Consider the following 14,557-nt stretch of genomic DNA (forward strand, 5'->3'; position numbering starts at 1 on the left):
TGGCCGAGGCAAGGGAGTTGAAGCTCTGGCTGATGAAGGTGATGTTGCCAGGGAAGGGGGAGGGTTTGGAGACAATGTCGGCTCCATGATCAGTGCGGGCCTTGGCATTTTCACGGAACGTCAGCTTGTAGGTTTCAATCTGTAGCAAGACATGGGGGAGGCAGTAGGGGTACAGGAGGTAAGGAGTAGAGGAAAGAGGTAGAAGAGGAAGACATGGGCATGGGGCAGGGGTAGGGTGGGGGTTATTGGAAGGGGGACGGAAGACGAGACCAGAATTTCATCATTAGATGCCTGGAAAATAAAAGTTAAGTAGCTCATTAAAACTTGGGCAGATACCTCTTTTAAAAAGATTCAATTTGAAGAAGTGAGCTCGCCAGATCTCTTGTTGGAGCCCACCTAGCGAGGTGGAGCTGTGGGGGAGCACAGAAGAGGCACAGCCAACTTACTTGTCTCCTGGATCTGGGTGTCGAAGGTCTGAGTTTCCCTTTGGTCACCACCCAATGAGGGGGTTAGGTGCCCTACGCCATTCGCCTGCGTGTTGGGGCCTGCTTGGGCCTCAGGTGGCTCCCCGCTCGGAGGGGTCAGGCACAGTGGGGCCACCTCGCTGCTCCCCTCAGTCTACAATGAAACAGTGGGGTGGGGAGGAGACAATGGATGATCAATAGGAGAATGAGGTGAGATGGTGTGGCAACACAGGGTTCTAAACACAGCCTACTCCTGATTCCAAGTACAGGCCAAGACGTGTGAAGAACCTGGCAATCAGATGTAATGAGAGACAATGAGGACAGCAAAAAAACAGATTTGGATCCTGGTGCCAGTACTTGGTAGATATGTAACACTGGGCAAGTCCTTGCTCCATTCAGGGCTTTAAAAAATCGGGGTGGGAGTGTGCCCTAATGATCTAAAGTGATCCAACACCCTTTCTTTTGTATCAATTTCTCGAAAATTTCCTCATGGATTTTTCATGTGAAGCAAAGAAAAATGGGGGAAGGAAGAGCCACCTCTTCTAAAACTCCCCCTAAAATCCAAAGGAAATCCTAGCATGTCAAATGACAGGGTACTCTTCACAAATTCTGTTGTCTTTCAGACATCAAAACCTTTAGGATCTGAGCAATGGGGCTCCAGCAAGTGTCTATGTCCTTGCTAATTGTCTACCCTTACTGCTGGGATTTTTAGTTAGACCCCTGTACTCTGGCGTCATCATCCAAAGGCGTTTTAGGCCCCAGTGAGTAACACTCTTAGGATTTCAAGTGCAGGGGACACTGGGCTAAAAGTTAGGAAGTCTGGTTCTATTTTTAACTCGGACACTAACTTGCTATGTGGTACTGGACCTCAGTTTCCATTGCTGTAAAGTGAGAGGGCTGGTCTACGGGCAATTCTGGCTTCAGTCTGTGGTTCCATAAGGCCGGAATCCCTGTCTTGACATTCCCAACCTGTCCTCATGAAGCATCTCACACTGTGGGCACTCGAAAAGTGGGGACTAACTGAGACCTGTCTTTTAATTCATTCTCATCTTTGTCCTGGTGGTTACTTCATGATAAAGAATATCACATTACATTCTAAAAAGTCCCTAGAGGTGACAAGCACAGCCTCTTATCCCAGCATCTTGCTGATCCTGCCAGTCCAAAGTCCTTTTCATGCAATGGAATAAATGGCAGACAATGTCTTGGCACACAGAGCAAACCCAAAGTGCTTTGGAAGGAGGGAGTCCCAGTCTAGAAAAAAGGTTATTCTCTGCGAAGCAGGTAATGACTAGGAGCCAGCTCTGAGCTCGGGACTCCTGAGCAACCATTACACTAGATGATCCAAATTAAAAAAAAAAAAAAAGGCACTTCCAGGTATCACAGAGGGACACAGACAAATGCCAAAGGGGGAGGGGAAAGAGGGGAAGGACAGCAGAGTGGGAGGGCCTGTTGAGCTAGCTATGGAATCAAGGTGAAATCTGATTTTCATTTCTATTCTCTGGGAAACAATTTAAGAAATAATTTACCAATACTGAGGTCTTAGATATTCAAGCTGCCTGTAGGCATAGGTGGGGAAGGGAAAGACTGTGCAAAGGCAGTACAATCTTTCACTTGGCTCCAGGGTGGAAAATGGAAGAAGGCTGATGTTGGCTTGTTGTCTTCCTATAACTTCTTATAACACTTCCTACGTGCTACCCAAGAATGAAATGAGCTCCCTATCTATGGGGATGGACAGAGTTCTTGTCCAGCATGTAATAAACGGGACTCCTGTTAAGTTACAGGTGGGATGAGATGTCCAGATGCCATTTTTAATTCCAAGATTCCAGGACTCAAGATGGCAGCAGGGACAAGTTGGTACTGTGTCACAAACTACAGAGAGGGTTTAGAAAAATACCTGAACCCTCAATGTATTGCTACTGGCTTATCACAATGGGAAGTTGAGAGTGTCTGTTTTTATAAGGATTATGTCAGAGAAGGCAATCTCTGGCATGACATACCGGGATCGTCTCCTGTTGGGAATGGGGGCAAGTAAGAAGAGGCAAAGAGGATAATTCATACTGTGAAAACAAAGTATGTGGATTTTGGCTGCCGGCCTAAAATAAAGCACAATCTAAATAGCAAAGCCACATTTCCTGCTTCCACACATCCCTTTTGTTTTTCCCAGTCCTCTTTCCTTTCATTCTGGGTTTGGCAACAAAGGTGGTGATGGCAATGGAGTGAGTGAAGACACTGCTTGTGGAAAGACTGAGGGGCAGCGGCTAACCTCTAGTCACCTTGCAGGCTGGCGGCCCCCCTGGCCTCCCCTCCCTCCCTCCCCCCCCTTCCCCCGTGCCATCCTCTCTGGGCTGGGGCCCAGCCCCTCCATGGCTCTACCTTGACTGTGCCACCTGCAGGCAGGTGCCCAACGTTATCCAGGGACCCCACCTTCGCCTGGGCCTTCTCCTTGAAGTTCAGCTTCTGGTTCTCAATCTTGATGTCACCTCCTCCTGTAACCATGAGGAAGTCATGGTGAGAAGAACAATACATGAAGCAAGCAGGAGGGCAAGGTCTGAATCCAGGGTCTGGCACTTCTCAGGTACGGAGCGTGAATACACTTTCCCTTCTGTGACTCTCAGTTTTGCTTAGATATTTGTGAAATAAGGAATATGCTACCTTCTTCATAAGACTGTTGTGAGGGAAGGACTTTATAAATCTTAAAGGGCTATGCAAATAAGAACTATTATGATTTATTCAATTAAATCTAGTGATACTTCAGCTGAATGTAGAGGTACCCTTGGGCTCTGGAATGCTAGGCCAATGGACATCAAACAATGGCAAGTCGTTTCAAGTTGTGAAGAAATTAAAATCATGGCCAGTAACCAGGCTAGGTCTGTTGTTCAAACCTAAGCCTAGCTGGGCCCAGAACTTATTAGGGGTAGAATTTGAACAGGTAGAGACAAGGGGGCCACAAATATCAGAGGTTTGCCAAAAGCAAGTAAATCCTGCCTGCCACGTTGCTGGATTCTCCATATTTACGTCAGAAGGCCTAGTTATGCTTCCAACTCTTTTTTCAGGGTATGAAGCCTCTCTGTGCAGTGAGTGTTGTATCTCAATTGAAGCACAAGGTAAGAACCAGATAATTGGGAACACCTCAAAGGGAATCTTCTGATGTCAAAAAGCTAACTTAGGTTGAAGGCAAATGTTCATGAGTAGTGTATAAGCAAAGTTGGAAACTGAACATTTGGTTAAGAAGGTGAATGAGACAGCCATTTCTAGACAGTGGCTTAAAATACATAAATGAGGAGCTTTCTACCAGAGGTACAAAATTAAATTTAACAAAGGCTAATCATATGTATTTATATCTGGGATCATGAATATCTAAGACTTTTAACTGGCTAGGGAGGGGAATGGAGAGAGCTGCATATGTACATCTATCAAGCTAGATACTATACATACTATGGAAACTGGATACTATATTCTTGCTACAAAGGAAGAATAGCAGTAGAGGTAAAATACACAAAAAGAACCAGCCTCAGCTGGTCATACACAAATATTCAAAGTGCACTGGTAAGCAATGGAGTAAACTGGAGATTCTAATACAAGAAAATATATTTGGCAAAAAGGAACCTCTGAGACTTAGTGACATGGAACTCATGACTGGAATATGGTCCTGGACACGTATACCTTATTAAAAGGAAAAGAAGAAGTAAAAGAGGAGGGGGAATACCAATGAATCCTAAAAAAAAAGAGTTCTCACTTGAGGAAATAACGGAGCCAGAGGGAGAAACCATGGTGAGGATCACTTAGGTGGAGAACAAAAGCAGGAGGAAACGCAAAGTCACCACGTGAACACACTACAGAGCACTTAGAGAGGGAGAGTGAAACTGGGGCAGGATGCGGCAGGGTGAAGTGACAGTGCTGAAGGGGAGTTTCAATTATTTGCATTTTTTTTGGAGGGCAATTGGGGTTAAGGAACTTGCCCAAGTTTACACAGCTAGATTTTTTGTTGTATACGTATTAAGTGTCTAGGCTGGAACCGAACTCAGGTTCTCCTGACTCTAGGGTCGGCACTTCACTCACTGCACCACCCAGCCGCCCCAATTATTTTCACTTCTGCTAGAACCCTCTAAGCAAGAGCAGAGCCTTAATACATCCTGGCCAATTTAATGATAACTCCAATTTTCAAAAGGCAGAAGAAAAAATTAAGGGTACGACTATCCGGAAAATTATTCCTCACAATAAGAAGGAACCCATGATAGGAGCTAGAACATTTTTCTTTTCCCTGCCAAGAAATATAATCACTGAACTGAAAAGGACAAAACAAAAAATGGATTGCAGGGAGTTAAAGCCAAAAACAAGGAAGAAAACACACTGTGTGCAAAAATATACAAGATGAGGCCAAGTAGATAACCTTCATCACAAGGAACTGAATGGACTCAGTAGGTTAAAAAACTGAGCTGAAATTAATAAAATGAAATTTAAAAGACTTAAATTTTATAGAGGCTAAAAAAAAATCAACTTTACAAATACAAGACAGATGAGGAATTCCAGTTAGGTGACTGAAAAAGGAGAGTTATAGTATATTACAACATCAATGACTAAACAGTGGGATATGGCAGGGGAAAAGCTCACAAGATCTTAAGTATACACTGGGAGGAGTGTATAGCATCTTTATACTAATTACATATTACAATAGCATCCAAGATTAGGAAAATAATAGTTTGCATGCTGCTCGTCAGACAACATACAAGGCATTCAATATTCAGTTCTCCAGAAGGACAATGAGGATAATGGAAGTCCTCAAAGGTCATGCCTTCTGAAGAAACACCACACAATCACAGATTTAGAGCTGAAAGGGACATTAGAGACCATTTCGTTCAAATTACACATTTTAGAGATGAAGAAAAAGAGGAAAAAGGATATGCTCACGGTTTCATAGACAGTAGGATTTCAATCCATGTGGTGGATAATTAGTAATAACTGAGGAAAGTACTCAAGCTATATGATTTATTGGCAGAACAGGCATAACAAAGGGGTCAATGGACTCCCCAGTCAGTCCAGAGGCCCTGAATACAAAGTGAGACAGATTTTTGATGTTTTAAAAACAAATAAGACCATTAAATTAAAAGAAACAATTAACAATACAAATCAGGATACAAAATCTGATTTCTAACTGGAGGAATGATTAGGGATTTTCCAAGTTGGGAGAGGGAGAAAGCAGGTGCAAATCCCTCAAATCACAAAAAAAAAGAGGTGTTCTGTTTCCCTCAAGTGACTGTCAAAGGTACATGTTAACAATAACGGGTTGACCAGTACATGGCCACTTTTCAGGTAAGAAATGAAGGTTCCTATAAATTTATAACGATGAGAAAACTCCTTGCATCAATCTTTAAATTTAAATGGGTTTTTGGTAAGCATAATGTAGGTCCTTAGTTAAGGGTCTTTAGCAACAGGTAGACATGGTCCAGATTCCCAGCCACAAAGGGCTATGATTAAAAAAGAAAAACCTACAAAAGTTTTCTCAAAATTCCCATAAACGAATAAAGTTTTCTCTTAAGACAGAAATTGGACTAGAACCATAATTAAATAGAAAGGGAACGGAGCTAGATCCAGAATTGAGTCTCAAGATAAGAGTTGGCATGCTTCACTCAATGCCCCCACCTAGGTCCTCTGACTTCAGAATCAGTGATATTTTTACTATGTCACCAAAAAAAAAGGAAGACCTGAAGCGAAATCATAACCACAGTGGAGCTACTGGGCAGGGGAGGGGCGTGGCGCTGCCTGCCATCGGAGAAGTTGCCTGAGGAATCAGGAATATCTCCAGTGAAGGTTTGCTCCTGACAAATACTGGCTGCAGGAGCCCAGGCAGGCTGCAGGTCTTAATACCTAGTAAGTCAGGCCTTCTAAAACAGCACTGTAGGACAAGAGAAGCATTGGTTTTGCAGGCAGAGTAGCTGGGTTACAGCTCAGTCTCCTTACCCACAACCTCGTTTCCTGCCTTGCCTCCTCACCTAGTATCATCGAAGGCTCCTCCAGAACCGACTGGTGGATGCAGGGTGGAGGCACATTGACCCTCGAGCACACAGACTACATGGGGGCCACAGATCCACTAGAGGCAGAGTTCTTCCTTCCCAATTCAGAGGGCCAGGACCCCCGTATTGGGCTCCCTCGTAGGTCTGGGCAGGGCGACAGGAGCCCCAGCCCACGAGACCTCCCACCCACCCCAGGGAGAAGGCTAACTCACCAGGCTTGTGTTTGATATTTGCTTTGGAGCCACACTTGGAGGCCACCTTGGAAATGTCAACTTTCTTATTTTGTATCTGCACCTGAAAAGAACACAAAAGAAGGCATCTTAGGGCAAAATGCAGGGAGTACTGATACACCTCACCATGGGCCTTGTCTTCATCTTCAGGGTTCTATTTCCCACTTACCCTTCCTAAAACTTGGACAATAGAGGTTCAGTCATCTTTATTGTCCAAAAGCCTTTCTTTAATAGCCAAAAGCATCTCTAAAGCACAGAAATAATCTAGGCAAAGATACTTACAGCAACCTGAAATTTATTTCTCTACCCTGACAGTACAGATGTCTCAGTGGCCAAAGTCAGTCTTGAATGGTAAGACCTATGCAGGTTCTTAGGGATTTCCACAAATCAGCACCTGCCCCTCTATATCTCTAGAAGTCATAGCCAACTGTCACATCTCAGGGTCATAAGAAAAATGCTTCAGCAACAGCATGTGTAATGTAATTAATGTAATATAATATAATTTATATTATATTTATTATATTATATAAATCCCTAAAGGCAGGAATTGTTTCATTTGTATATTTATATTCCCAGGGACTAGCAGATAGTAGGTGCTTAATAAATACTCAATGCTAACATCACCATACGCTCAGGAAATTTAAGTTTGTTCCTACACAGACCATTGATATATGGATCAAAGCTGAAGGACAAAGCGTATAGAACGAACTCTAATTATCCAATATACCTTTTCTTGCTCTCATCAAAGGTAGCCCACAAACATTTACCATGTCTCTGTGTTTCTGATGGTGGTATTTGGTCAGATTAGCTAATAAAGGGAAATCTCCATATCTTTTGTGAGTTTTCATTAGATGGCTATTGTGTTTGTGTCTAAGTTCACATTTCTTCAAATGAGCTTTTTCATGGCCTAAGTCCCAGATTCCAGATCTTGTCAACCAAATTCATTGCTGTGTCTCTTTATTGACGTTATTTTTGTCACCTGCAATGCCTTTCTCATTCCCTGATACTTATCTACATCCTGTCCATCCATAATGGGTCACTAGTCTCTAGGGAGCTGTGAAACATAATTAAGGGTGAAGATAAGAGAGGGGACATACAAGACACTGCAAAAGTGGGGTCAATGCATAGGAGAGGGAAGATTGGTGGATGAAAGAGGAGAGTGGGCCTCAGTAAGTGGGATACTGTTAGAAACAGCTAAGAAACAGGGAAAGACAGCTATGAAAGGGAAAAGACAATGAGGTATACTTTAGAAATAATGAACTATAAGCCTAAAAGTTCAGGGTATGTGTGGGAAAAGTATTGGGTACAAGTGTGTGGGTAAATTTCTTTTTGAAATGGGAAAGAGGGATTTTAAAGGAAAGAACAAGTTGAATAATGACTACATATATCATTAGAGAGTAAAAGACTAAAGAGAAACTACAAGCCAGTGTGGGAGGTTTACTGTAGAAGATATCAACTTCCTAGGTAGGGCCCTGCTTATGTTATGAGAATCCACCATCCTCATATTCCCAACATGAAAGCTGGCAGCCCCAAAGCAGCACTTTTTGTGATAGGCAAAATGGAAGTGAGTACCCATCATGGGCGGGGGAGAAGGTTTTTGTTGGCTATGGCATATTCATGTAAAGGAAAATCATTGCAATAAAAGAAACGAGTATAAGGAATGAAAAGAAGATGAGTTTACATTTAAGTGAAATTCAGAGAAAGGTCAGCAAAATCAAGAAAATCATATTAAAAAATGGCTATTAACACAGTAAATGAAAACACTAAAATAAAGCTGAATTCAGTTAAATTTCAAAGAGACCAGTTCTGATGATGAAATAAAATTCATTCTCCTCAGAAGAAAGCCCACAATTCTGTTAAGTAAAACCTTTCTGCATATGGGTTCTGCTACATATCCAAATTTATTACATAATCCTTTAAGCTTCATGTCATCTACAAATTAGATAAGCATATCAACTATGTCTTCATTGAAAGTGATAGTGCAAATTTTGAATATGGCAGAGCATTTCGCACAGGTTGGAATATATTAACCCACAGTTCCCTCCTGGTTGTTACCGACCCAATAATCACATATCTTTAGGTCATGCAACTACTTCAGAATGTCCTTGACGTCATGCAAAACACACCATTCTTTCCAGCTTGTTCACAAGTATAGTGGGAAAGTCTTCGCCTAACGGTTTACTGAAATCCAGGCATATTGGTGTGATGCTATGTCTATAGCGTTTTCTTGAGCTAAGAGTCTAATAATCTCGTTTAAAAAATAAAAGGGAACCAAGTTAATGCACATAACTAGAAAAGCCAGGATGTGTGTGTGTACATGACTGAGACCTAAAATATACACAAACCTATATATTTTTCTGTGTGTCAACTTGGTGAAACTTATTGACACCTTCTCAAAATAACGCTTCTAAGTAAATAAAATATGTAGGATTACAAAGGAAAACAGAGATTAATGAAAGATATACTTTTTTTACATCTTTATTATAACGATATGCCTTTTCCCCTACTCGTGTACCACCAGGGACTCCAGGTTAAGGATTCCTGGACTAGAAGATCTCCTAAATGTCTTTCATCTCTAAATCTATGATCTTTTGACACCTAAAATAACTAGCATTATTTTTACTGTTCTTCAGTCCAACTTTTCATTTGTGTCCAACTCTCCATGAGCTTATTTGGGATTTTTTTGGCAAAGATAATGGAGTGGTTTGACATTTCCTTCTTTAGGCCATATTATAGATGAGGAAACTGAGGGTTTTACACAGTTATTGTACTAACCCAGAGTCTCACACCTATTAAGGATTCGAACCCAGGAAGAAGAGTCTGCCTGATTCCAGGTCCAGCACTCTATCCACTTCGGCACCTAGCTGCTCACCAGTATTGTTACTGCCCCCCTTCTAGATATGGTCTCTTTAGAATTACTGTATATCTACACTGCTGCCCTTCTTCCTCTACTAAATATTACTTCATTTTCAATTGATATCACTCAGGGTTATATCTGGCATTTCCAAAACATATAGCTCTCTTGACCTTCATTAAATGAGATCTAGGTGCAACAGCCCATCATTCCCATCTTATTTTTCCTTTTGTGAAAACTCAAATTCTGTACTCCATGACTATCCTCTTAGAATATTAATAGACTTTCCATGTCTACACCTTTCCTCTAAAGAGCCTACCTTCCATCACCAGCATGGGTGAATATAATACTTCCCAAATAAGAAAAGGAAAAAAAGACTCTTATAAAAACTATGCACAACCAAGCAAAACAAACGACCACATTGCCTGTGTCTAAAAATTAAAGTTGTATTCAGCCTTGGGAGTCTCTCATCTCTCTCTTACTCACTGGTGTGGCATCTAAGTCCTTTAGTTTTAGATCAGGCCCACACAACCTGAAACCTGCCAAAACAGAGAATGGGCCTCAGGCTTTGCAGGCCTGGTTCAGATCCTGGAACTTTAGCAAGGATTTTAAAAGTTCCTCATGTCAGGACCAACTGACCCAATATGAATCATCAAAAGTGGACAGTGGGCTCTAAAGTTTGATGGTCAGAGGAGGCTCACTCTATACTGTGATATGAATATATTCCTCCAATGGAGAGAATCTGTGTTAACTGTTTAAAAGTCATCACTGCCCTCAGCAGGGAAACAAATCTATTCAGTCAAATCGGGAACTTTATGCCTGGCTACTGTCCAGAACAAGAGTCTAGGCAAGTTTGGGACTCAGGGTGTAAGTCCCAAAGGGAAGGGGCATCCATGATGAAAGGACTAGAGAGAGGAGGGTGTAAGCACATTGAGATGACAGAATGTGGGACCAATCTCAGAAGAATGGCCAAGAAGAAAGACCAAAGAACGGTCTTTCCTGCTATTAGGGGTCTTGTGAATGAAAAGATTTGTAGGGTCATTTATCCTTCCAATGTGCCACCCTCTCTCCCTGTAGAGTCAAGAACTAGAAAAATCAAGCTCATTTTAGGGGTACAAACAAAAGAAGAATAGTTGCTCTGGGTGGGGCCATGCTCCATCACCCATGGCTCTTCCAGTTCAATAGGACCACCCAAACGTACATCTTATATTTTAAGGCCTATCTTCACAGTTGTGTCTGGAAGCAAGTATAGTAAGCTCAATACATAGAAATACTGAAAGGACTGGGCCCCTCCACCACAATATCCATGCTGGGTAGACTGTTCAGTTTTTAATATCAGTTGCTATTCTATATATTTTCTTCCAGGATTCTTCAGAGTAACTTGAAGAGGCCTTCAGCTCCTGACTTAACATTTCCTTATCTTTTTTACATCAAATAGAATCATGCCAAATAATATATGTTCTCCAAATAACATTTCTAAAGTATTATCGGTGCTCATGCTCTTGGCAACAGAAGTAGATCCTTTCACAAGAAGTAGGTGATTAGTATCCCCCTGTTACCGATAACCCAACCTGGTCCCTTCTGACATTTTGCTGCACTCAGTTACACAGACTGCTTTTCTCAAATGCCAAGGAATGCCGCTCTTAAGAAGAGTTAGTAGAAAGACAAGCTGTCCAGAGCCCATACTTACATTCCCACCTCCAGGGACATGCTTAATATTGTCCTTGGAACCACACTTGGATTGAACATGGCTGTAGCTCACTTTTTTGGAGACTATCTGGACCTGGAGCGTTAGAGAATGGAAAAACAACACAAGGGGAGACGACTGGTTAGAACTGTCACACGGCACACAGGGAGTCCAGAGGACAGCTGTGACTTACAAGCAAAGAGAGCTGTGCTAAAGCATGAGCCCATCCTCAGAGGAACAATAAGAGTTTGAAGAAGGGGAGGGAGAGAAGAAGGGAAACAGTAAACAAACAAGATACGAGGAAGCAAACACGTTGCTCATGGGAATAAGCCTAATGCTTCCCAACTATTCTCTAGTCACTGAACTGGAGAGTTCAGCAGGGGCCCAACTGTCAGCACTGGGCCCCACCCCAGATTCATGGTATTGGGAGACCTCCTCGTGAGCACATTTAGCCTGTGTATAAAAAAAAAATCACTTAGCGGTCTCCAGGGTACTGTCAGATGTACCCTTCCCTTCTTTCCTACTCTCCAGATGGCCTATGCACCAACACTTGGTCATTATATGGGTATGCTTCATTTGCAAAAACTAATTGGCTCCCACACAAAAAGGTCCCAAAGGGGAGTTTTCTCATCCAAGGGCTGAGCACTTTGCTCAAACACTGAGCTCCAGATCCTGGCTGCTCTGAGAAGCAAAGACTGCATGGAAATTCATTGGGCACCAGTTAATTGGACACCAATCTGAAGCCAACAGGAAGAGACATTGTTCAGCAATAAATGCAAATGGTTCACAAAGCCCTTGATACTCAAATAGCTTCATCTAAAATCTGCCTTGAACCCTCAAACACAAATTGGAAAACAGACTTCAGCTTTACTGTGTAATAAATAGCTTCCACATGTAAAACAAAATGTCTCTGGCCTCTAGGCCACTTCAACCACATGATCGGGTTTTTCCTGAAATTTTCATCCAGTTTGGAATTAAAATCCCAGCCTTAGCTACCTTGGGCTCCTCGTGCTGTACCCTTGACATTCTCTATTGAAAGAGAATCCTATGCCTCAGCTCTGTGAGTTTTCAGCAGATCAGTTTTTTAAGGCTTTCCCATCATCATAATTGATAAGAAGAGCAGACATCTTCCCCCAGTTCACAGCCATGTCTTGGCCTTAATTTGAAGGCTACAGCAAACTTCCACTAAGCCACAGATCACAAAGTCATTCTCTTTCCTCTTAGGTTCTAAGTCTTGGTATTTCAGGGGCACATGCCTATGGCTATTAACCCTGTCCCACAAAGGCGCTGAATGAAAAACATTTTCTCTAAGTGACATCCAGAAGCTTTAATGTATAATTAGAGCCTTCATCATCTATTAGCCTATTGGAGAATGTACTAGGCAGAGATTACCTATTCTGGATTACTGGCTAAAGGCACCACAGGATGTGGTAAAAGGAGTCATAAAAGCTAGGTTCAAATAGTGTGCCATTCATGACAGCATAACCTCTAGCAACTCTCCAGTTCTTCGTCTGGCTCTAAATCCCATCACTGCCACAAACCAGATGACACTTGTGACTGCCTCTCACCCAAGACACTACTTCCAGCTGCCACAATTAAGGGAAGAGGCATTCTACTGGTCAAGCAAGAGGATCCTAACTTCAAGGGAGAGGATACAAGGTGCATGACTGCTTTTACACTCAGCCATCTAAAGCACCACTGGCTTCATTTCGAGTCACTATGGAATAGGGCAAACCTGCTGCCAATGCTTGTAACTGTGATAACTCAACTTGAAGTAACTATGTGCAAGGTGACACAATGGACAGAGCTCTTATCGAGAGGCAAGACTTTAGTTCAAATATGGCCTCAAACACTAACTGGCTGACCCTACGTAAATTACCGAATCTCTGTTTGCTTTAGTTTGCTTAATCCTAAAATGGGAATAATGATAACAGTGTCTCCCAGGGTTGTTATGAGGATCAAGTGAGATCACTGGGGAGCACTCAACACAGTTCCTAGAACACAGTGGGCATGACATGGAAAAATGCCTATTCTCTACCTCCCCCAGCCCAATGGGGATGATACATGCAGAACTTGGGGGTTCTAAATAGCAAAGAAACAATCTTATTATTCTTTTGGAGGTGAAAATAAGCTAAAGATGCTTATCTTATTTCTATGCTATGGGGTAATGGGAAGCTTGAATTTTGCAATTTTTTTTTCTTTCAACAGACTTCAGAAACCCTCAGGATGCCCTGCTGATAGCATTCAAACTATAAAAATAAGGCAATACTTTTTTTTTTCTTCTCAGAAAGGACTACTCCACTAATAGTCGCATCTTCTCCATGGATATACATCTGCTATACTTGGGCAGTTTCTGACAATACCCTAAGGACCCAGAAGAAATAGTAGCAGAACAGAGCAGAGACCTCAGCTTGAGCAGCATTTAATTAACAGATATTTTCTTTCATGCAGCTGAGTACAGGGATATATTAGAGAAAGCTCTCATCCTTTGGTGATTTTAGGAAATATTTCTAGTCAAAAGAACAAATGTCTATCTGAGTGTAGGGTAGAGACTATGGAAAACTGTCAGGTAGTGGATTTCTGCTTTTTTTTGGTTGAGAAGTTATTCTTTCTAGGTAAGAATTACTTCCTATTAGCTCCCCTAAATTCCCAGATGAAGTCTGAGCAAACGAGTGTTTTTAGTTCCACGTAATACGCTTGTTGACACAAAATCATCATCAAATATGGAGAAGGGAATACAAAAAAAGAGAAGAGACCAGGGAGACAGAAGAAAGAAATATAATAATCTGAGACAAGAAAAAGTGGCTCAAAGTGGAACAGATGTTTTTCTGAGTCTCCAGATCCTCAGTAGGTGAAAGTCTCAAACAAAACTCACTTTCCCATTGGGCTGTTTTTGTGCACTCTCTTTTGTTTCAGCTGCTTTAAAGGTGGTGGTTGTTTTAGTGACTGCACTGGGTTCAGGCTTTCGTGCTGTACCGATGGCCTCTGTTTTTTTCTCTACTTTGGCCTAGATGGAGACAAATGGAGGGTGATTTCAAACTGAGAGCACCAGGGCCCAAACTTGGAGGGATGGATCAGGAGACCAAGGGAGCTTTCACAACTAATGCCTCCTTTCTGCAGGCAGGGAAGAGTTCAGGGAAAGAAGGAAGGAAGAATTCCAGGGAAAGAAAACAACAAAAGCCACAACAGGTACACATGCCTGTGCTCCCAAGGAAGAGACACTCATACTCCCATGCCCTCGGCCACAATTGATTTTGAAGCAGAACACTGAAGGAAAGTCAAACTTTAGAGATCCCTATTGACTCACAAAG

General features: G+C 42.2%; 1 protein-coding gene across 10 annotated transcripts in view; it reads right to left on the minus strand.

The window, feature by feature from the left end:
* MAP4 (microtubule associated protein 4) overlaps positions 1–14,557 on the minus strand; it is a 229,887-nt gene continuing 215,330 nt past the window's right edge. For 7 of the 10 annotated variants that reach the window (XM_069095951.1, XM_069095958.1, XM_069095954.1 and 4 more), the window contains 6 exons: positions 14,122–14,253; positions 11,250–11,342; positions 6,688–6,769; positions 2,838–2,950; positions 447–618; positions 146–291 (listed from right to left, as the gene is read on the minus strand). In XM_069095951.1, the coding sequence (XP_068952052.1) occupies positions 284–291; positions 447–618; positions 2,838–2,950; positions 6,688–6,769; positions 11,250–11,342; positions 14,122–14,253 (600 nt within the window). In that variant the 3' untranslated portion in view covers positions 146–283. The other 3 variants (XM_069095953.1, XM_069095955.1, XM_069095957.1) reach the window with 3 other exon arrangements.

This window comes from Petaurus breviceps, unplaced genomic scaffold, assembly GCF_028583685.1.
Source record: "Petaurus breviceps papuanus isolate PSGF00001 unplaced genomic scaffold, PetGlider_PUasm1.0 227, whole genome shotgun sequence".
Lineage (NCBI taxonomy): Eukaryota > Metazoa > Chordata > Mammalia > Diprotodontia > Petauridae > Petaurus > Petaurus breviceps.